General features: G+C 37.3%; 4 protein-coding genes across 16 annotated transcripts in view; 2 read left to right on the top strand and 2 right to left on the bottom strand.

Annotated features, from left to right (window-relative positions):
- Positions 1 to 23,364, top strand: part of LOC139985117 (NLR family CARD domain-containing protein 4-like) — a 468,217-nt gene that overhangs the window by 7,047 nt on the left and 437,806 nt on the right. The gene's annotated exons all lie outside the window — the stretch shown is intronic.
- Positions 1 to 23,364, bottom strand: part of LOC139985147 (cAMP-responsive element-binding protein-like 2) — a 143,330-nt gene that overhangs the window by 31,100 nt on the left and 88,866 nt on the right. The window lies entirely within an intron of this gene.
- LOC139985115 (NLR family CARD domain-containing protein 4-like) overlaps positions 1 to 23,364 on the top strand; it is a 373,980-nt gene that overhangs the window by 299,994 nt on the left and 50,622 nt on the right. Inside the window, exons 1-2 of one of the 3 annotated variants that reach the window (XM_071999314.1) lie at positions 3,253 to 3,404; positions 3,808 to 5,327. The exons of 1 other annotated variant lie outside the window; for it this stretch is intronic. In XM_071999314.1, coding sequence (XP_071855415.1) covers positions 3,383 to 3,404; positions 3,808 to 5,327 — 1,542 coding nt within the window. In that variant the 5' untranslated portion in view covers positions 3,253 to 3,382. Of the gene's footprint in view, positions 1 to 3,252; positions 3,405 to 3,491; positions 5,328 to 23,364 lie in introns of those variants that run through there. One more of the 3 variants, XM_071999313.1, reaches the window with a different exon arrangement.
- Positions 13,067 to 23,364, bottom strand: part of LOC139985145 (uncharacterized) — a 162,988-nt gene continuing 152,690 nt past the window's right edge. For all 5 annotated transcript variants that reach the window (XM_071999402.1, XM_071999403.1, XM_071999398.1 and 2 more), the window contains 2 exons: positions 17,045 to 17,156; positions 13,067 to 13,874 (listed from right to left, as the gene is read on the bottom strand). In XM_071999402.1, coding sequence (XP_071855503.1) covers positions 13,800 to 13,874; positions 17,045 to 17,156 — 187 coding nt within the window. In that variant the 3' untranslated portion in view covers positions 13,067 to 13,799. The remainder of the gene's footprint in view (positions 13,875 to 17,044; positions 17,157 to 23,364) is intronic.

Here is a 23,364-nt window from a genome sequence, read left to right as displayed (position 1 = left end):
AGACCTGTTGGTAAAGTGACTGGTTCTGTTGACTTATAGAATTACAGGGGCGGATCCAGGGGGGCGACCCGGCCCTGGCCCCCCCTTTTTGGAAATCAGTTGCGTTTTTTTATGTGGGAGTACTTCAAATTCCTAATAGGCATACCTTGGTGAAAGAAAAGCCTAATATATATCCAGCTGCTCTTCCCTGAAACGCGATCGTTTTTATTCCAAATTTGAAACTAAGGCAATTATCATGCGTACGCGACATCACGTATTAATTAGATACGGCTCAGTACTATAGTGCTGACTATTACCGTCAGGGAAAATCAATGCACAGTTAGCAAGTATATCATAATTATCTGAATGAAAGGGGGTGTAGGCGGTTTTACACTATCTAACGCAACGTAGTCGCCAAGAACCTGAAGTATTTTTAAGGGAGGGCCCGAGGAACATGAACTTATAGCATACTCCTCGTGGTGAAACATAATTGCACCTATTAGGTGAATTGAGTGTACTGTTAATAGTAGGAGAGACTAGTGTAGGTTCTTATGACCACTTAGACCGGTTTCTGCTCTCAAACTTTACAGGAGGAGCTTCATCAGTAGTAGCCTTTGAATATTTTATATTCGGCCTGGGCGTCTCGTTCTCAAAATGCATCTATTTTCTGTGCACGAGTTTTTATAGACTCTTAGTGCAGCTATAAGAGCATCTAAAAGGGCTTCGTGTGAACCTTGAGAGTCAGCTGATTCTTCGTTAGTATGAAACCTTGAGTTAACAAGTAAATCTTTGAGATTTTGGGCCCTTTTGTAGGCTAGAATCGGTTCTTTTGGAAACAGTTTGGATAATTCCGCGTGCAGGGGCGTAGCGAGCGGGGGGGGGGGGGGATGGGGGTGTCACACCCCCAATAATTTGGTCGCTGTCGGCAAATTTTGGGTCTGTCGGCAAAAGGAGAAAAGGTGAAGAGAGCGGAAGGGGAAGAAAGAAGGAAAGCTGAATAGAGAAAAGGAGAACGGGAGCTTCTTTATCGGTTATTTCGATTTTCCAGTTCTTCATCTGATAAACTCATTCACCAATCCAATCACCCGACGCCTGCAAGTTAAAAACCTCTCGGCAAATAACTGATAATGTCACGGCCGTCAGTATAGCTACTGTAGCCCAGGCTCAGCTAGACGAGTGCCAGAATCGCCGGCAACTCAGTGAAAAAAATGGAATTAAAGGCTTCCGTATAGGCCGCAGCCCATGAGTCGTGCTATCGTGTGACAACGTTTTGTTATTATCCTCTGTTCAGAATGACTTCATCGCAGATGTCATTCGTTCTCCGTGGAAAACTTAAGGACACGGCTCACGAATTGTACACAATTGTTAACGTTTCTCGCTTGTATATCAATGAATGTTGTTATTTCTCATTACCGGAAAGTTTTCTGAACATTTTCATCACGAAGTTTCACTATTTCAACGATCGGTGAAAGAGAAAACACAGTTCGATAATTGGTCCCAATTAATTCTTCTTCTGCCGACTGCCATAAAAATAATATTGAAATGTAAATTCTACGGTGCCAAATTTGACTTAAAATATGCGACAGATTGCATCTAGCACCTAAGGACGTTTCAAAACTAAAAATTTTCCAAAGGGAGGGGGACACCCCCTCCCCTTAGACCCCTCCCCCATTTCAGTCACCACTTCCAGATCCGTCGGCAAATCAAATCCTCCACCCCCCCCCCCCAACAACAAAAAACTTCGCTACGCCCCTGTCCGCGTGTTGCGAGATTAAGTGCCAATGTTTCAAAAGTACATTTCTCAAATGCGTGGTTTTGATATGGGGTGTATAGGTAAGCTTGAGCACCATTGTGGTTCCTTTTGTTTAGGTTTGGTAGTGAGGTATTGCCCACGGTTTTCAAATTTTATGCCTTTCGTGGCTGAGGCAATTTCCTCTTTCTTATAGTTATGGAGTAACAGTTTCTCTGTGAACGCATTCTTTTTCTGTAAGAAATCAGTCTCATTGTTACAGAGACGTGCGTATCGTAAGACTTAACCTTTAATGAAGCCTTTAAAAGTGGCAAGTGGGTGTGCAGAGTTTCTGTGGAGGTATTGGAAGGTTTCCGTGGGTTTGGTGTGGACTTTAGTGTCTAATAACCCATTGGTTTCAAACCTTGGACCTTTGAAGATTTTCAAATCTAGGTATGTTACCTCGGTGTGTAATATTTCTACCGTAAACTTTAAGAAGCGGTGAATTTCATTCAACCTGTTTACTAGTTGTTCAAGTTCCTGAGGTGAACCGTCGTAAAGCAATAGAATTTCATCTCTATAGCGGAGCCATTTTAAGATTTTATTATCTGTCGGTAAAATCTGGTTGTCCAGTCTATGCATGACGATATCATAGATTTCCGGAGAGACTTGGCTACCCATGGCGCAACCGATCTTTTGTAGATAGAATTGGTTATTGAACTCGAAACAGTTTCTTGTTAAAAATAAATTCAATTAGTTTGCGCATGGATATGGAAGATATTTTATTTATTCCATATTCGCTTTTTTCCGCCTTTTCATAGACTTCTTGACATATATCTAATGCCTCCTCTTGGGGAGTATTGGTATACATGGCGACGACATCGAGTGTAGCAAGTACTACTGCATTTGGTAACGGGGTGGCTTCCACAATTTTCAGAATGTGATTTGTGTCTTTCACATAGGTGCTTTGTTTTAATACAATAGGAAGCAAGAAATAGTCAACAAATTCCGATATTTTTTCGGTCGGTGATCCGTTTACGCTTATTATCGGGCCCTCCCTTCAAAATACTTCAGGTTCTTGGCGACTACGTTGCGTGGGATAGTGTAAAACCGCCTACACCCCCCTCTCATTGAATATATCTTGTTTTATGTTTTTTCTTGTGGTGAATCTGGTGTCATAATTTTCTCGCAGAAGAAAAAACGAATCGACGCAATAATAGTGTATCCATTGTACATGCACTGTTGAGCGTTGTTAAATATGTGTCTATCGAGAAAAAATATGTGCACAAAAAAGCGTGTCTGCAACGTTTCTGGTTTTTCTAGTTTTTGGTGAAATGTTTCACCATTTTGCATCTAAGCACTCACAATTAACCAAGGGGGAGGGGGACAACCCCTCCCCCTAGACCCCTCCCCAGGACGCAGATCACTAAAGTGCTACCATCGGGATGTCGGCCCCCCCCCTTTCTCAAAATCCTGGATCCGCCCCTGAATTATACATTGATTTATGATAATTTTGTTCATTTAGTTTTAACCATGCATACGGTATCAATATATATTCAACAGATCATCGATTTGAAAGATAATTATGGAAAATACCACTCAAAGGAAAAGAAAAGTGAAGACCCAAGTTTATGCAGCCAACCAGTCACGAAAGTTGTTGTGACGTCATAATCGATGGAGCGCCTTACAGTTCAAGGTTTGTTGTAATTACATAGTTTTGTATTAGTAACTTAAGCATAGGAAAGCTGATGTTCAAAATTAACATTAATAAGGATTTAAGCCTCAGTATTGTAATTACTCTTACAGTGTATGATCGAGAGTTCAACGTGATTATTTTTTATTGTTTTCATTGTTTTGTTTCTACCTTATTCATTTGACCTAACCGATTTGAATTGTTATATGTAGATATGAAAGCATATATAAGGCGATATAAAATTGCATATTACTCCGATTTTACTGGTATAATTTTGTCGTTCACAGCGAATTCAAACATATTGCCCGCCATAATGGTTTCGAGTTTGTATATAAGCACTGACACGCCCCAATTTTATTGACCAAAAAAGTAATGTTTACAAACCAAATTTTGCCATTTGTTTCAGACAAAAAGGCCATACTCATCAGTTCTCTGAAGAGCAGGTATAAACTACAATATGACGCAATCCAGCCCATACCGTACATCAAGGACAGACTATATTGTGTTGACAAGGTATTTGTTGAGGGCGGTACAGAGATCTGCATAGTTAAAGGAGCGACGAACGAGATAGAAGGACCATGGGTACGTGTGGACTCGTACAAAGATATCTTCACAGACCCTCGAATGAAAGCCAAACGGCGCATTATAGAAGCAGAACCCGGGTATGGTAAGTCAACATTGACCCTACAGCTCGCCTATGATTGGTGCAATGGTGTCAAGGATTCACCTTTTAAAGACGTAGAGATTCTAATTCTTCTCCGGTTGAGGCAGCTGAACAGCAGGATATCTATATATCAAGCAATTAAGCTGTTCTTAGCACCGAACGATCCTCGAATCAAATCTTCTGATATTAAAAATATCATTGAAAGCTGTTCTTCTGTTAAGGTACTCCTGGACGGGTATGACGAGTTTCCTGATAGGGACGGAGCTACCGGGAGTGACGTAGAACGTATCATTACGAGAAATCTGTTTGGGAATATTGACGTCACGCTGACCACCAGATATCTTCCGAAGGACTATGACAAATCAAACACAAAAAAAGTTAGGTTAGTTGGCTTTGACGAAAAAGCACGTGACCAGTACATTCGCAAGGCTGTTACTGGGGAAGACGAAGAAAGCGTTGCTAAAATTAAGCGCGATTTGAAAGCACACCCGATTTTGGATGACCTTTGTCAAGTGCCTCTTTTATTTGTAATGTTTTCTCACATGACCCACGAAAAGACACATTTTCAGAAATTTAAATCAGTTACCGGTTTCTTTCGCTACATGATTAAATGTTTCCATAGTCACATGAGAAACAAATCACTGGACCAACACGCAAAGGAACACATGAGCGAACATGAAAGTGAACACGACGAACTGAGTAAAGTAGCATTTGAAGGTCTCTGTGGTGAAAACAAACAGTTATCATGGCGTAAGGATGGACTCTGTACACGACTAGGTCAAGGGTTTTGTCAACATTATATTGCAGTTGGTATCTTGATAGAGGAAGAAGTGTCTGCTGAGAAAAACGAACAGACTTCTGCTACAGACATACAGACAAAGACTGACTTAAGGTTCTACCATCAACTATTCTGTGAATGGTTTGCGTGTTTCAGACTGGTAGAAATTGTAGCTGCTACAAGAAATGCATCTGAGCTGAAGAATGTTCTTGATAAAGTGGATCCATTTAATCTTCAGTACCTCTATAGATTCACCTGTGGGATTAGTCCAGCAGTTGGGAAGAGAATAATAGAATACTTGAAGAGCAGGGAAGACGGTGATAAGTTTGCCATCCTCTGCATCCTGGAACAAACTGGTGAGGTAGATGGAATCAAGGACACCGTCAGGGATCTGTGTTCAAAGAAAGTTGAGATCAGGTACGAAGACAGCAAGCTTCTTCAGAGATCCACCATCCAGCTCTTGGAGATTGCATCTAGATTTGATGTAAGTATGTTCATCATATGAAATCAGTTTTGTTACGAAAGTTTCTGTCATCTATACCAAAAGAACATGATGTTGATTAAATCAATATAGAAAAAATCAATATCAAAAACATAATTAGAAAAAAATCCACTTCATTATTTAAAGTCAGCGACAAACAAATCTAAATAAATGTATTTATTACATTAAACTACACAGCCCGCCAAGAGAAAGTCACAAATTATCAAATGTATTGTTTTATATCAAATACATCTTGTTTCATCGATGACTGTCTCGTTATGAGATATCATTAAAACCTATTGGAAGTTTAAGCACAGATAGTTCAAGAATTAAGTCTACTGAAATACATGTCTCAGATAATCTAGACAGACAGCGTTCCATCCGTTCGTAAATACTCAATTCAGATCTTTAAATATGTAAAAAAAAAAAAAACTGTGAACTCCAAAGGGTCAAAGAGTTAGTGCAATAAACGTTACAACTGAGAAATTACTGATCGAATCTACACAAGCCCGTACAACAATTTGTTTTAATTACTTCTCAACATGACCTTCTTCAAAACTTGGAAAGGAAAGGAACATAAGATTCAATACCGTACCATTCACCGGTAGTTATGTGAAACCTGTAGTAGCGGTGAAAATAATGATTTAAACTGAAATGATACAACACTCAATCACAAAGAACAAAGTCACAGTGTAGATTGATTCCACGATATATTCGAGTTTTCGTATGGCTACGTTGTAATTGACGCTGCAGGAAGGTTCGTAGGTTATATAGTGTAACGTAGTATGTAGTTACTCTTAAGACAAAGAGGCATGGAATACGTTCGCTTAACAATTTCACTTCAGTTCAATTCTTTAGCAAAATTCCAAAGGGGATTTAATGTAGCAGGTGCGTATCCAGGGGGGGGGCGTTGGGGGCGCGCGCGCCCCGGGTAAGGAAAAGAGGAGAGAAAAAAAGAGAAGAAAAAAGGGAAAGGAGGGGGGAAAAAAGAAAAGGAGGAGAGGAAGGAAGGGAAAAGAAAAAAAGAGGGAAAAAGGAGAAAGGAGGGAGTAGAAGATAGCCAAGACCTCGGGAAGAGAAAGAGGAACAGTCATAGTTAAAGCGCTGATCCCTATTATATACACAGGTAGCCAGTGACAGATCAAGGATTACGGAAGGGGTGTGCGCCTCACCCTACCCCTTACATCGACAACTCCATTTTTGACGTTTCCATTTTTCCTCTCTCACTAATGTATCTATATAAATACTTTATATGGTCTATCATAACGCGTGTGTGTATGGACGCCTTAAACAATTGTAGAATTGTGCTATATGGAACCAACTGTGGCTGGTCTTGAACTCGACCGAGTCGTCGGGGAACATTTCGGGAAGGGGGCGACCGCCCCCCCCCCAGCAAATTTTCTTTATGACATCGCTAGTAATTTCAAAATAGACAATGCTTAGATGCAACTTACAAGGCCTGGGAAGTGTCATTTCCAGCGATCTGGGAGGCATTTTCGGCCAAAATTTTTCTTGCACGCTTCGCGCCAACTCATGGTGGCGCTTCGCTTAGATAGTTTGCCTACAGGCAATTACTCGCTACACGCCTGTTCGAATTTGTAAAGCAAAGAGCAGATATAACATCATATCAGTGAGCATTGAAATGCATTTTCCACGATGAACAGCCTCAAAAACTGTCTATGTGTGGAGTCAAAGGCGTAGGAGCCCAATTGGATTTGGGGGCTGTAATGACTTGCCCGAAAAAAAAAGCCAACATTTTTCGCGCGCAAAGCTCAACGTATCGATGCCAATATCATATAAGCAAACATCGATCATTATATTGCATGGCATCGTGTACCGCACGGTACGTGAAAGTTGCACAGTATACCGCCAAATGCTAATGTAAACAACGAAATATCTTATGTGGATGGAGAAAAAGCATACAGATCCATTTATGTCAAAACTCTCTTTTACAGTAGTAATGTCGGCCAAGCTTAGAACTTTATTTTAATTACCACGGAGATAATTTTTAAGCTATTCATTGCTATTTATTTTTCTTTCAGTAGGTGTCCGAAAAAAATTTGGTTGCGGGGGGGGGGGGGGGGCTGCAGCCCCCGCCTCCTACGGGACCTACGCCTATGTGTGTAGTGTTCGGTTTCGATATACCTGATATCGGAAATATTTGCTATTTTTCTGTTCCTTCAACCAAGTTTTACAATAGCCATTATAAGAGGTTTTAATATTTCTACACCAATAAATTAACTCTGTCTGAATTTTCGAAAATTTCCTTACCAACATTATTCATCATACTTTCCTCTACTCGTGCAATTTTTACCAGTCTGTTAGAGGTTGCAGGAGGTTTCTCTATATTGGTTATCCATAGATTGAATTTTGTGCAACATTATGGGTGTGTTTTGAAGTGATTTTATTCACGAGAAATGTGAATTTTCAAATTCTCAACAAATAATGGGCTTAAAACCTTGAAAAGTGGGGCTTTCGGATATTGTGGGCCGTGACGTAGAATCACCTACAAAAGCAATGATCCATAGGACATGCAATGAGGTCGAACATGATGTGTGACTGGTGACAATCTTCAAAAAAGTTATGGATGGAAAAAAAACTTTTGGGAAATACTTGGTTCTCAGGCAAAAGTGTACATCTGGTTGGTCATTTTCAAGCCCGAGAAGTGCCATTTCCGGTGATCTGGGGGGTATCAAAACCAAAAATTTTCTTGTACGCTCCGCGCCAACCGATGGTGGCGCTCCGCTTAGATAGTAATTCGCGCCCCCCGGGTTAGAAAATCCTGGATACGCGCCTGTGTAGTATGTACTTATATCCATATCATATTACTTTAAACATGTGCTTGCATGCCTCTTTGTCTTAATAGTAACTACTTACTTCCTTTTCCCGAGTTTATTCACCCCTCACCCACATCATATTCGTAGAAGCCCCCTTTGTCTTAATTCCATGAAATATTCATGGTTAACCACAGATGACAACCTGTTGCATCTCATGTGTATACAAATTACACATGTGGTTAGTCATAGCCCTCTCCTATGTGCCTTAGTAATTATAATTTAAAGACTCTGTGACCAAGAGTTTATGTCACAGAGAAGTTATAGCCCCTTCACATGAAGTTAAAATGACCTAAATACTGTAGTTTTTAGTATGAAAAAGACTAGCATTCCAGACGTCAGAGAGTGTTGTTCAGATACACTATTCTGGATATGCACTCCAGCAACAATATCCACACAGAATAAATAAAGCTCATATTCTACAATATATCTATGTGTAAAAGTAAGTTGGCATGACGTTTCGATACTAGCAGGATCTTCTTCAAAGGCTAAATGACAAGTATAACAGTAACAGAAGTGACTAAAACACGCACAGAATACAGACAGGTTAATGAGCATGGTGAACACAAAGAGATAGCGGATGAGTAAATGATAAAAATGAAAGAAAACTGAAACACATGAATACAAATACAAGTACAAATACAAACACAGAGTAGATAGGGAGGATCATCCGAAGGGATACAGTAACAGAGCAGCTGAAATCAAAATGAAATAAAACTGTTAGCAAACTGCTTATCCACTAGAGAGCCTGTGTAGGAGAATGTGTAAAACTAAGATGTAAGATAACTACTAATTTTTTGACGTTTTCTTTTGATTAACAACCAGTACAACCATGACAAACAAATATTTATTTCTTTAATTTCCACATAAAAAATAAATACATATTAAACTGCATCACTTTAAAACTGACCGCGAAACAGTGAATTATCAGCCAATACTCATAGCTAGTGCAGTAACTACTGTTCATGTTCCACAACCGTGCATCAGTAACTACTGCGCTGTGTTCGTAACACGGTAACATGTGTTACGGATGGCACAGTTATTACTGCAAGTTTATTCTTTCTGCAAATTTCAAAATTTCAAATTAAATGTTTTAAATTTAAATTTTAAAAAATTTAAAAAAAATTATTACTGCAAATTTGTACCTGTCGGACTCGTAGTTCAACGTGTAACAGCTTTCCAGTAATTACTCTGCCACCTGTAACACATGTTACCGTGTTGCGAACACAGCGCAGTAATAACTGTTGCACGGTTGTGGAACATGATCAGTAGTTACTGTACCAGCTATGAGTATCGGGTGGAATTATGTATTTTGCATAAGGGGTTACAAGGTTGGAATGGAGCCACAGAAGTGCTGTTTAGTTGATCATCAGAGGACCCCTGTTGGAAGTACAGGGCTATCGTCATATTTATTGTAGTGCGCATGCGCGCTACTATATTGGGATGACTCGCCCGCTCAATCATCTACATGGCTGGCTGGTGAAAGCTAGCTCAACATACATTCTTCATAGCAATCTCAAATTCACAGGTTGGCTATGCATGCAAAAATCAAGACCCAGATTTGCAAAGAACTGTGGCGGCGAACAGTTAATTCTGCACACGTAAAAAATAGATCTCCTTGAGTAGCATATACTTCTTCAAAACAATACGTAAAAATCTCTTGTTTGGTGTCATTATTCTCGAATTAAACAAGATAGGTAATATTTGAACGCACTTGAGTTAAAAACATCGTGCAAGAAAGTTGCAAGCAACAAATGTTAATCGTATTTATCCGCAACGACTCGGTGTTATTTGGTAATCTCGGGCACGAACATCTAGCCCGAAATGTCATGGCATTATATACTAAAACAGTGATAGTTAGTTTCCACAGCTATGAAGTGTTTTGGATGATGAACTAGGGCCAGGAAATCGATCAATCAGTTTTTTTTATAGACCGGAGAGTGTTACAGTGCAATGAGAGACTATACCTACATTGTATTCGTTAAAGTAATCGTGCATTAGGCCTTCGGTGTAAATTACTGTATGTTCGTAAAATTTCGCTAACTAGCCGAGGATTGAAGTAGGGAGAATGCCGCATATGAGTGCCAACAGTGTGGCAGTGGACTGTAGTTTCACAGTCAATTCTAAGGAAGCGATAGTAAAAGTAATTACATATGAATCTAATTACTTTACTAGTGTCGTCTGTTCAGCTGCTGTATTGTTATTCATTGGTCCCTGGATATAGTTAGCATAGGCCCTAGACCGGTTACATCTGTCCTTTCGGATGCAATATAACTGAAGCCGAATTTAAAAATGTTAACACCTCATTTTACTTAAAACTGTATCCCTAACGATAGATCCACATGCCAGAATAACATGGGATAACGGTTATGATGTCCTGGGGTTATCACTAACAATTCAATAATAGGAAAATAGGCTACTACCCACTTTGCAACATTAACATTAAACTGATAATTGCATGTACAGACTAATATGGAAGTACTACCCAAAAGTAGGTGAGTATGGGAAGAGGGAGGGTTGCATTTTCACAGCATTTTTTAGGGACAACTATAGTGTCACTATTTGAGTGGAGCACTAAAATATAAACAAGCAAGAAAAATGTTTGCCATATGCCTGTCAGATATCGGAAATGACACTTTCCAGACAATAAAAGTTGCATAAACACTCCACTAACTCGAGTCATTATAGAGGCGAGAAAAAAAAGTTTTCAAAGTTGGTTCTTAAATCAGGAGTATATAGTACTTACCACTCTGATCGCCATAGCATGTCTCTGTTGTGCAAAGTGAACCTACTCTTTCAGAAACAGCGGGTATAATCAAGTTCAGTTTCAAAGTCGAATGCACAATGTATATGTGAAGACTTGCAAATGATCTAGCTTTTTGCCGTGCACCACAAAGCGCCCTCACTTTTTTCAAGGCTTCACTTCTTAAACAAACGGCGATAAACTGTGCATTCTTCCTAGTTGAATTTCCATGACGAGGATATAGTAATGTTAACATGTTGTTCAATTTGACCAATCAGTGTCCATGACTGGGTATTCTCCGTCACGTCCGGAACATGTGCTCGTCGTGATTAACAACCGTTAATGAGCTTGGTTGTCCGGTTAATCTGTGATGGTTTTAGTTATAATTTCCTTCGTTTATATTGCAGTTGCATGCTAGCTAGAGTGCATTTTAGAAATATAGCCTAGCTTTGGTCTACGTCAAAGGAACAAATGCCGAACTGGCATATTGGATATTGGAACTGGCACTATGCGGACTTGTAACATTTACCTTCCATACACGATATCTGTGTATGTGACTTATGCTGCTTGGGTGTATCAAGTCTGTGTCATATGCCGTTTAGATGACTAGAATGAAACTAATCGATGCTGTTAGCTCCGGAATGTCATTTTGTTATTTGTTCTAGAAAAGGCCAATTTATTAGGGTTAAGATATTTTTTATCTGCATGGTCCTTTAAAGCTGCCCTATAAAGTTGATCGGGACGCATCTATAATATGTTCCTCTTTTCCCAATGAGAAAAAAAAATACATCTTCGTTATCCATTTTTTTACACCAGATGATTTAATACGTAATGGAAGTGAAGCATCTTATCTTCAATCTGAAAAGATATCTAGTCATATATCAAAATAATAATAATATCAACTAACTATGAACAATTATACGATACCACGTACGGTGTACACTTCTTATGATCTTTATATTTGTTTGTTGTGTAAACAGTGACTGTCATACAGCGGTAGTAAAGTACGTTATAAATTTAGTTTGTGGTGCAGGCTAAGTAAATAGCGATAACAATAGGCAAGCTAGTTCCTGATTACGAAAGATAGGTTATAATGGATGTGAAAAAAATTGTTAATATAAATATAATAAGTTCATAATAACGATAGATAGATACGAAAAGAAGGATATTCATAGTAAGAAGGAAAACAAACACAAATACAGAAGGGAAGCCCTGTTTGAAAAGTCCCCTTTTCTCATGTTCTGATATTTAACAAGTGAAAACAGGTTTCGTTTTCTTTCTGGAAATCACTGGAATATGCTGCTGAAAAAACATTTGTTGCTTTAATAATTTATCATCAAGTTACAATGGATGATACTTTTTTTATTTAAATTTTACTGTTAGCTGAAATTTGAGTTGAGTTTATCACATTGTTTTCACCAAGCCAATGATTTTTCAATTCACAAGTCTTTCGCTCAAGTCATTTGATTTTATTGTAACTCATGTCACGAGTCAAGCGTAACAACGTAACAGTTGTTTATACTGAAAATCAACGACCAATGCTCAATAAGGCATATTTGTCAAGTGCTGCGGTCCTGTGTATGAATATTCTTAGTGAGCTCTTGTTACAATGCTTTGGAGAGAACTATTTTCTACAAGAGTAGTCATATACACTGGGCAGCAACTAAACTTCAGTGTAAAACAGGCACTTTTACTCTCTCTCTCAATACTAAAATATATCATTAATACAAAATCATGAAATTAACTATTCTGCACAGAGACTAATCTTGTACCACAGTGGAGGTGCAGAGGAGTGGCTACGAGAGGGAATACGCCCTCAAACAGTTGTCTGCCACCCTCTGAAAGAATCAAAACTGGAATGATAAAGGTATACATTATATATGTAACATTATTGTTTTGGTTTCCTTTGTTCTGTTTTTGTTGGTGTTAGCTGTACCAGGTGGCAACATCTGCTCCGACTGTTATTACAAAATACGCAATATAATTTGTAAGGGTATTACGGTGGCTCAGAAAGAACACAGAAAATTATTTAACAGATGCTTTGTCGAATTTACTCTGCTTTACTTGACTTTCGACTATTATCCCCGAAAAGAAAATGACTTAACATGTTGAAATTGTGTGGTTTTATTTCTGAATAACACACTCACACGCCAACACAATGTAAAGTGATGCCGGTCCGGTGTATGGCAAACATCTGAAAGTAAATACATGGCACAACAACATTGTTGACTGACCACAGCTACTTAATATAAACAGTCTAGTTGACATAACTAATCATGTGACATCAGATGCATGGTAACCTGACCCTAAATGTATATATACCATGAATACCAATCAATTCATTTTACATACCACATATGCCAATCAACGCATTATATATATAACATGTATGCCAATTAACCCATATGTATATACCAACGTATGCCAATCAACCCATTATACATACCATGCTTGTCAATCAAACTTCCTTTTTCCCAACCCATTGCTCCGTTTGCCTTCCATGAGTGTAAAACATGCTTTGTCAATTTGCAAGAAGAAATCAAAACAGATTATATCAATTAAACGAGATATAAATTAGCAAATTAAAAACAATAATGGATGATGTCATCAAAAAATATTACACAAGCAATTGTAAGAAACAATGTCTTATCAACCCCTTATTCTTTGTCTGTCTTACCTTGTCTAAGTTATAATTTCCCCACTCCCTCCCTCCCCCACCCCAACACCATCATCCCTATATGGAAAACAAAAACAATACCCTTTCTTTTTTAAAAAGCAACTCTGTCAGAATTAGATTCATTTAAATATACTTTTTATTTGTTAGTCCTGGCAGCTGACAATTTCAGTTTTTCAACATTCCTGATGTTTTATATACAGTATTAGCAAAGTATGACCTAGTTAGACCTTGTGAGAAGCGAGCCAACCTTGTACAGCAACTAAAGATGATCCTGATCTTTCCACGGTATATACAATCTGTAAAGGAAAGAAAATGAATCATAGCAAGTTTATATTCAATCAATATTCCAAAATGGTTCAGAAAATAGCAAAGCATTATTTCTGGGGAGTGCGTTATATAAAGTAATACAAGAAAATGCTACTGGTAGTATGAAATAGCACAAACACTGTTAACCCAGAAGGAATTTTAATATAGAATTGACAAAATAGTGAAAGACAAACCAATTTATGTTGTTTTTTTCGTACAAATTCCAACATTCTTCATTGGTTGGTGTAGGAGGAGAGTTGACAGGTGATGCAATACTACCAAGAGATGAGCACAGCTTTTGCCAGGATTGGTGGGGGGGGGGGGGGTAGATATCATATTCATTTATTTCCAACTAAATGTGTGAAGGATGTTAACTATAAGCCATGATGGTACCATCACTTGCAAAATGGTGCCAGGTCATCTTAAGAAGAGTAAACATGGTAAAAATAGCATATCAAGAGTACCACCTACCCTCCTCACCTCCCTCCCCCTTCCACAGATAAAAACCAACAGAAACTGAACTCAAAGACATAGTCTCTTACTAGACTACAATAACAAGAACTAAAGAGGGTTGGTAACTCAGCAAGGATGAAGCTATCCACCCAAAGACTCTGCTGGATCAGGATTTTCGAATCAGTAGATCGGCAATGGCAGTTTGTGGACAGCAATTAGAATCCTGTGATAGACTTACGGCAACATCTCTTTATTTATGCATTCTTGTACAGAAATGGGTATCCGATGACTGTAACTTGCTGGCGATTTGTCACATACTCCCCATATATATATATATATATATATATATATATATATATATATACATATATATATATATATATATATATATATATAAAACACAGTTCTATGTACAGTAACTGATTGATTTCAACACGATTTTAGTGCCAGAAATATGCAATTCAACATTCATCACTTTAGCATGTGAAGTTTAAAGTTACAAAGTGTTTTAGACGTACACAGCAGAACCCATTACCATTTGACAACATAACTATGGAGTTATAATTTTTTTAATGAAACTCATGACATCATTGATGCTTGTCTAACTGGCCTTTAAATTCACTTTCCAGGATCACTGAGTTGTGTAGAGGCTGGTACATCCGATAATGTAGTGTTGAAAATATTGGTCACATGCAAGAAATGTTGAAAAATGTATACATTATTTTAGCAGTTATAGATCTATAATGGTTCATAGAGGTCAACAGGTGACCATATTGCATGAAGGCAGTCTGGCTATTAATGGTAATTCAAATTGATCTACTTATTTTTAGACTTTGTGACAACTGTTATTAATTTCATATTCATATTTAGGTCACTTTCATATATCAAGGCTGGAAAGGGGAGGGTGGGGGGGGGGGGCTGTGGGTCAGTGCACAATTATCCTTTAGAAGTGTAGTGTAGTTTCCCAGTCTCCTTAACCTACACCAGCTGGTTCTATCATGAATTATATATTCAAGGTTTAATGACAAAGAGAAATTTAAAAGATTCATAATGATCAGTATATTTTAATGTTATGTAGCTCATTTCTATGTAAACCTGCTGTCAACCATTTGCGCTGAGATATAGTAGATATTAGTAGGAATATTCTTTTTCTCTGTGTAAAAAACCTAGGTACCCAACAAACTGTGACTGTCTACAGTATGTACCTGCATGGTAACCCAATTGATAATAAGTTAAGGTTAACAGCATGTCAGAAACATTGCGATTAACCCATAAGAGCTTAGTGCAATTTCAAGGGCACATGAGTGTACCCATTCTTCATGATGTGCAAGTTTTGTGCCCATTTCATGAGTTAGAGGTTTAAGGTCTAATTGATGCCTCATTGTTTTAGATCAAAAAGATGAGCTCTATGATCAATTTTTTGCAGTAACTCTTGATTCAATGTTGAAGATTTATCAATTTTGTATGTTGTACTGCATGTACAGGTTTTATCTTTATACACTGTACTTCAGAAATTCTTGTAAAAGTAGTCTCCTGCATGTTATAGATCACCGCCCCCCCCCCCCCTCCTTGAATTTATTCTAGCGATTAAAGTCCCTACGAATAATACATAATACATGGTTGCAACCCTGCTGTACCCTATGTCTAGATTTTATGTTTGTTGGGGGAGGGGAAGGGAGGGGGAAGAGGAGGGTGAGAGCATGAAATTTGACCTACATTCATTCTAGGGATGGGTCAATCATCATTACAACTTCATTTGTGTAATACAACTATAAATTATGCCAATGTATACAACATTAAATTAGGGGGCAAGTTAGAACAATTTTCTGCAAGCACTAGAAAGAGTTAAATGAGTAAAGTGTCAACTAGGATAGCATTGACCATGGCACCAAGCCAGTTGGGGCATTTTCCTAATGCTACTACCTGTACCTCTCTAGACTATACTCCATCATCATGCTTTCAAAGCACTAGTATTGACAGTACAAACAGTTCCTAACCTTGATCTGATTGAAACATGATATTCATACATCTCATACTGACAATATGAGTGCTCTGAAGCTAGACCACAGTATAGACAAAAATTGTCCCAACTGGGTGGATGTACCCTGTGGCTTCATGAATATTCAAAGTTATTTAAAAGCTATCACTCCTGGCAATACTAGTTATATGGGGGTGTAAGATCTAAAGATAGCAGTTACTGGTAGCAGATGCCTGGAATATCCCTAATTCATTCGCTCTCATCTGATTTTATTGTATTAATGGGTCAACACAATACCAAGATTACAGGTGGCAATGCACATATAAGTTCAAAGACTTGATATTTAAGTTTTTCAATTTCAAGCACATCCATGAGTAGACCAAGGTACATACTACAACAACTTAGCTTGCCTGGCATGTGGGCAAACTTTATTTTCTAAACAAAGTCTTCTGATGAACTAATAATTTAGGAATCGTTCAGTAACTGTCCAGTTTAGAGAAATCTTCCATCAATACTACAATACAATAATTAATTTCACTTAATGTTATTACATCTACACAATTAAACAAGTGGAATCTTAAACAGTGCATTTAATGTTATTTATGAAACTACTTAATAGGCAAGCTGTCTTCACCTATATATGGCCTGTAGATTTAATCAAAGGTATCCAACACAACCCATTATCATTTCACAAACTGAATGTTGAGAAATTATATTGTGAAGACTCACCAGACTCTCATCCACAAAGGAAGTTATGTCAGCAGTGATGTGTTCCCACTTGACTTTTTCTTTCACTTTCTTGGAGGAAATGTACCGAAGAAATGTTGATAACTGTATCACCCTGAAGGTTAGAGAGAAAATACAAAATAACTCAACTTTCAATTCACTAGATTGATCAAGGTCATTCATGAGGTCTGTGATAATTTTTGTAACAGACATCAATGTCTTTCCTTGTGTCTTATTAATAAGTATATATGAATATTTATATAGCTGTATTCTCAGGGCAGTATATATATTTTGTTCTATTTCTGTTTTTATTTTTGGGTTTGCTGGACTGACATAGCTAACAGCACAGCACTAACATCATTATTCAAAGCACATTTGCCTTTATTTTAAAGCTGCTCTTTAGGAATATGTTTTGCATCTGAGGTAATCAAAACAATTAGTTATTTACAACATTTGTAGAGCTAACTGATCAAATCCATGTTACCTCTGGAGAATTTTGAAGCTCCCCCCCAATATAAAACAACTTTTGACACTTGCTATCATCTTTCTACCAAATCTTCCATAGTATTGCAACAGGAAATCAATGTAGAAAGTATATGTGCTTGAGTTTGCTGGAAATATCTCTTAAATGGTCAGTACTACAGCTGAAGTGCAAATAATGTACAGGTACATCTCAGACAGAACACATGAGGAGAATACTTCAACACTATTAAACAATGAGTAAGAATGGAATTCTGAATTACTTTGGTTTTTACTCTGAGGAAATGCATAGGATCCAGAAACTGCATGCGTGTCTTGTATTACTGACTGACAACAACATATGCACACATTACAGTAAACCAACCAAAGACTTCCACTTGCAATCCCTTATTAAATATCTCATTGGCAAATGGCATAAAGACTATATTATCTTCAGATTTAAATTTGACATCAATTTTCTTGGGTTTTGGATGAACTGAGATGGGAAGGGTAGGAAAGGTGAGGATAGAAAAGGAGAAATAGTTCCTGTGAGTCACTCTACATTTTATTGAACAAATACTTAATTGTGACATATAGCAAGTGGAAGCACATAGGCTTCAGACAGTGTGATCATAGCAACAACATCACTGATTCACTTGCGAGGCAGTTGTGCAGGGTGTTGTTCACTCTTACATTTATATAGTAACAAACTCACTTAATACATGTCTCCATTAAAACAGAATAATGGAGAAGTATGTCACATACTGTTTTTTATGTCTTAGCCTTGGCAAATCTTGGGTTTATATCAAAAGGAAATAATCTCACATAGGTACTCCTCCTACTGGCTACTTTCAAGAAAACTAACCCGATTCAAATAGCATACTCTAGTCTTGGGATATCAAAGTTCATGATAACTCAAGTTAGAAGGTATATCTAACTTAACTACTGGGCCAATAGAAGCCAGACTATAGGTTTGGTCAAGTTTAACTACTTGTGACAATTCATTCCTTAGCTGAGATAACAATAAGGATAGTCATCCTCATCATATAAACCAGACTTGAGAAGTGTTCTAACTAAGTGTGGGTATGGGTCTTGTATCGTTTGAAGTGAATCTATTTAATAGTAAAGGGGACATGAACTTATGAACTACCTGTATATTGATTGTTTAAAAGCCTGTCATACATTTTACTGCCTATTTGCTGACTATTTATGAAGTGGACAAAGCATATTAATATATACACATCTTTATGTACTTTTACACATTGGTAAGCAATACAATGTATGACATTCAGTGCTTAATATATGGTGTATGTATGTTATATTGAGGCCTTTATCTTCCCCTCTGGCCCCTTAGGGAACGTGCTGATCAAGCAAGATTCAGAAGAAATACTTCTCCCCCAGGATAAGGCAGTAACAAAGTCACGTTCAACCCAGACTCAAATCTAATTATAACTATAACACAGCTTACCAGTTCTGCTATACACTAATTATACACTTACCATTACCATCAGTATATTGTAAACCGTTCTGTGCAAGATCCGGATCATGTAACACCCAAAGATCGTCTAAAGACTGATTAATCCACATTTACCTAATGAGGAGGTAAGGACAAAAGCAATAAGAATCAGTTGTCACTAATTCTATATTGAGAATATCAGAACTAGATGTGTTTTAATGTAAACACTAAAATCCATTGTTATTGAGTATGTCTTTACAATATTTACTCCACAGTTTTTCTTTGTTCACAGATATACAAGCTAATGCTAAAATGACATTGTGTCACTGAAAATACTCAATAGACTGCAAATTCATTTTATTTCATTGCAAGGCACTTTTAGTATTTTCAAGTTAAACAGCTTTTGAAAATGTACCCATACACAAAACGAGAGGATAAATTTGGTAACATGTTTGTAATCCTTTGGATTAGGCTAATTGATCAGCACACTTCATAGTTTGGTACTTTTAACATGATTGGTTTTCTGTTTAACACCAAATCTCTAATTTTGTTACTTTGAAGTCAAGCAAAGTTAGGCCTGATTACTGGTCTGGATTGCTTTTGTCAAACAATCAGTATACCAGTGTCAAGCTGAGGCTGTTTTAATACATAACTGTTGTTGTCTTTGCTTCCAAAACCGTCCCAGTAACTTCATTTTAACCTTTGCCAATAGACAGCAATCTGACACCCCCCCCCCCCTTACACACTTACTGTATAACAGAATTTCTGAATTGCACAATAGCTTTAAGAACATAAAAAAATACAAAATGCATTAAGGATGTCAGATGACATAACATGCTGAATCCTACAAGAACTTGTCATATTGTGTTGTATGATCTTCTGCGATAGAATCATAAACTGTTGCTTGTCAATAATCAATACCTCTAATAATTATCCATCACAACTATTTAATATGATGCGATGGGTGGACCTTGTCATAAATTACATAATATCCACTCAAACCTGGGGACAGTGACAACAGAAAGCCTTCATTAGCATTAGATGCTGAAATGGGAATGAACTGTTTCATAATGAAACAATGGATGTCTAATGACCATTAACATTGGTCAGATTTCAAAGATTGGAGATGACCATGGCTATAATATAGAAATCACATCAGAATTTACTACTCTTGAAACGTACAGTTATGGTACAATTTGTAGAGATGATGCTACAATTAGAGAAACACTGAACAAAAGAGGTCTCACAGAATCCGTCAGTCTAAGACACAACCTTTAGAGGTATCTAAACTTATATTGTTAATATGTTATGTCTTGTTTGGCAGTGATTTAAATTGAAGGGGGTTTGGGGGGTAGGGAGTGCTGGATGAAGGACTTTCTGATGGGGTAATGTCCCTTAAGGGATCATCTGACACTTTATGGAGTAAGAATATCCACCTAAACACTTGCATTCGCATGGCAGAGGGAGAGGATTGGGTGGGTGGGTAAGAATCAGGTGGTCGACTATGCAATCATTACCCTGCTCATGTAAACTGTACACATTTCTTCCAAGAGCTGTACTCCGGATATGAAACTGGTAAATCCCTAAAAAGGCTGATCTCAGGACTGAATAATTCAAGTTTACCTGATGATGAGAAAAACAAAATGCATTTGGTCATCGGTTATAATGTTATTATTCATTTAAATTGTCATAACTAAGTCTGCTAGTAGCAGAATTCGGTCATGTAACATTGTCAAACACATAGAAATAACACAGCTAATATAAACATACGGTATGCTCATGTAGTTTCAAAATAAATTACAAAGTAAAATTAGTAAAAGGGCCATTCTCGGTCACGTGTGTGACGAAAAATGGGGAGATCTGCACTTTACCACTAAGTAACTACTTTTAGGTAAATAAAGTTGGGTTGATTGTAGTACTGTACTTAAGTATGCACTAGGGGGACTCTTTTACAAAACCATATAGCTTAGCCAAAATCAGAACATTCATGTGCTGGGAGAGGTTATATAAAGGTCTTTTACGTGTGTGATGTGAAATGAAACTGGCTTTTTTGAACAAAAAAACATTGGCAAATTCCTCAGTTTCTAACAGGGCTGGATAAACCTAATTTCTCATGTTACTACCTTAATGTGTTTCCATTCTAACAAGACATTTCACCTAAATATTTCACTTCTAAAAATTAGCATAATACTACATAAGCTAAAAAAAAAATATGGTCACGTATGTGACATTGTTGGGTCACGTGTATGACATTCTGAATTTTCATTCCATAGTATGCAATTTTGCAGTGCAAATGTTGACTCTAGTAATGACCACAGAACAGCACTGATTTGATATTCCATAGGAATTACTTTAAATCAGTTTTACTGCCATGATTTTTTTGGTCACATGTGTGACATTGTTGGGTCACGTGTGTGACATTCTGCATTTTCATGGATGCTGCAATTTCATTGGATGAAGCTTTCCTCATTTGCGTATAACACTGTTGTCATGCCATACACACACGACATAACAACAGTCCAAGTCCACAGTGCTGCTGCAATTTCATTGGATGAAGCTTTTCTCATTTGCATATATATACACATATATAGTGCACACTGTATGCACTGGTTCACATTCATTTTCTATTCTGATATGTTGGGTAGAGGATGTGGGTGGAAGTGGGTGGGTTACATGCATACAGACAATTTGAAGCAGAAGATAACCATACCAAATAATTAAGTATACCTTGAATGCATGTTTATGCAGTCTCTATGCAGTAAAAGTAAGTCACACACTGTATACAAATCTGCATAGTGCACTATGGGGAGGGTGTTGGGGGGGGGGTGTTGGAGGGAGTCAGAGTTTTAGACAGAACACCTTTAATTAATAACATTTCAATAGTTTCTAATGTTGTTTAACGTGGCCTCCTTGAATAAAGACACAATGTTACCACTGTTTGCCCTCGCAAGCATGTTTCTGTAGAGCTAACGTACATGTTCAGTACAGTGTTATTTTACACCAAGCACTAAATAAATACACACTGTCCACAATCATGTACAGTACACACTGTACATGTATATGTACTGGTCATTCCATTCAATACTGTGCATATTTCAATGTCATTTTAAATATTTGCTATGTAGTGAATGCTTTTGCTAATTCAATAAATTAAAAAAAAGGACTGTTTAACCAGTACATACATGTACAGTGTTTACTGTACATGATTTTGGACAGTGTGTATTTAATGGTGCTTGGTGTAAAATAACACTGTACTGAACATGTACACACATATATAGTGCACACTGCACAGTTAATACTGCGCATATTTCAATGTCTTTTTTAAATATTTGCAATGTAGTGTATGCTTAAATTGCTAATTCACTAAATTAAAAGACATTTAATTATTTAAAAGGAATGTTTAACCAGTACATACGTGTACAGTGTGTATACTGTACAGGGCCATTCCACGTCAAGTAAGTCACAAATCAGAGAGACATTTTTACTGTACACTTGTTTTCAATCTCCAGTTCAGTGCAAGTCTAGAGTAAAGTCATATGCCTATCATTCCTGAACTTTGAATACCTACAATAAATTCTGTCACCACTGCAAAACGTTAATGCTTTCCCATTGCAAATTATAGCGCCCTCAACTTGTGTCACGTAAGTCACGCAGAGAAATGAAGAATTTCAACTTTTTGAAAGAAATCAATAAATCCTGTGAAGTATTGAGAAAAATCTGTTAAGTTGCCTATTACATCTGAAAAGGACACATTGAGGAATAACTTCAAGGTAAACTTTAATTGATATTCGTTTAATACCGGTATTCGTATGCAAATTAGCAACGTCACGTAAGTCACAAAAAATTGTCACGTAAGTCACACGTGTGAAACTGCTCAGTTTCCTCTCACAGTTTCCAAAGATACAAGGTAACACAGGCTAAGGATATCTTTACAAGTTCATTATATTGAGATTGGGGGTAAGGGAGGGGTCTATTCCACATAAAAATAGAATCTAAGTGTTCACTTGTACATAGAAAGTCCTACAGACTAGTTTTGCGAAATATCTCAGTTTAAGTGCCACAATAGCTAAATACTGTAGTTTCTTAATTAGGAGTAAACAAGTTTCTCTAGACTAGTTAATACAGACTACAGTACTTCTAATGTATTTGCATTTCAACATTTTTGGTTATAATTTTAAGCTTTTTGGTAACATTTTAGTCACCTTTGGGAATTTGGATTAAAAAAATTTAATCCATGGATATAAATCCATGTGGTAAAGGCAGAAGGTGGCAAGATGTGTATGTGGAAAACCACATAAATACTGAAGGAGATCCACTTATGTCAGTTAGTTATGTTGTAGTTCCAGCTCTGACCTCTCATATTAAGGTAGATGACTGGGTTGTTGTAAAATAAGATGATGTACTGTAC

This window comes from Apostichopus japonicus, chromosome 17 (assembly GCF_037975245.1).
Source record: "Apostichopus japonicus isolate 1M-3 chromosome 17, ASM3797524v1, whole genome shotgun sequence".
NCBI lineage: Eukaryota > Metazoa > Echinodermata > Holothuroidea > Aspidochirotida > Stichopodidae > Apostichopus > Apostichopus japonicus.
Note: the sequence above shows the minus strand (reverse complement) of the source record. Positions and strands in the feature narration are given on the sequence as shown.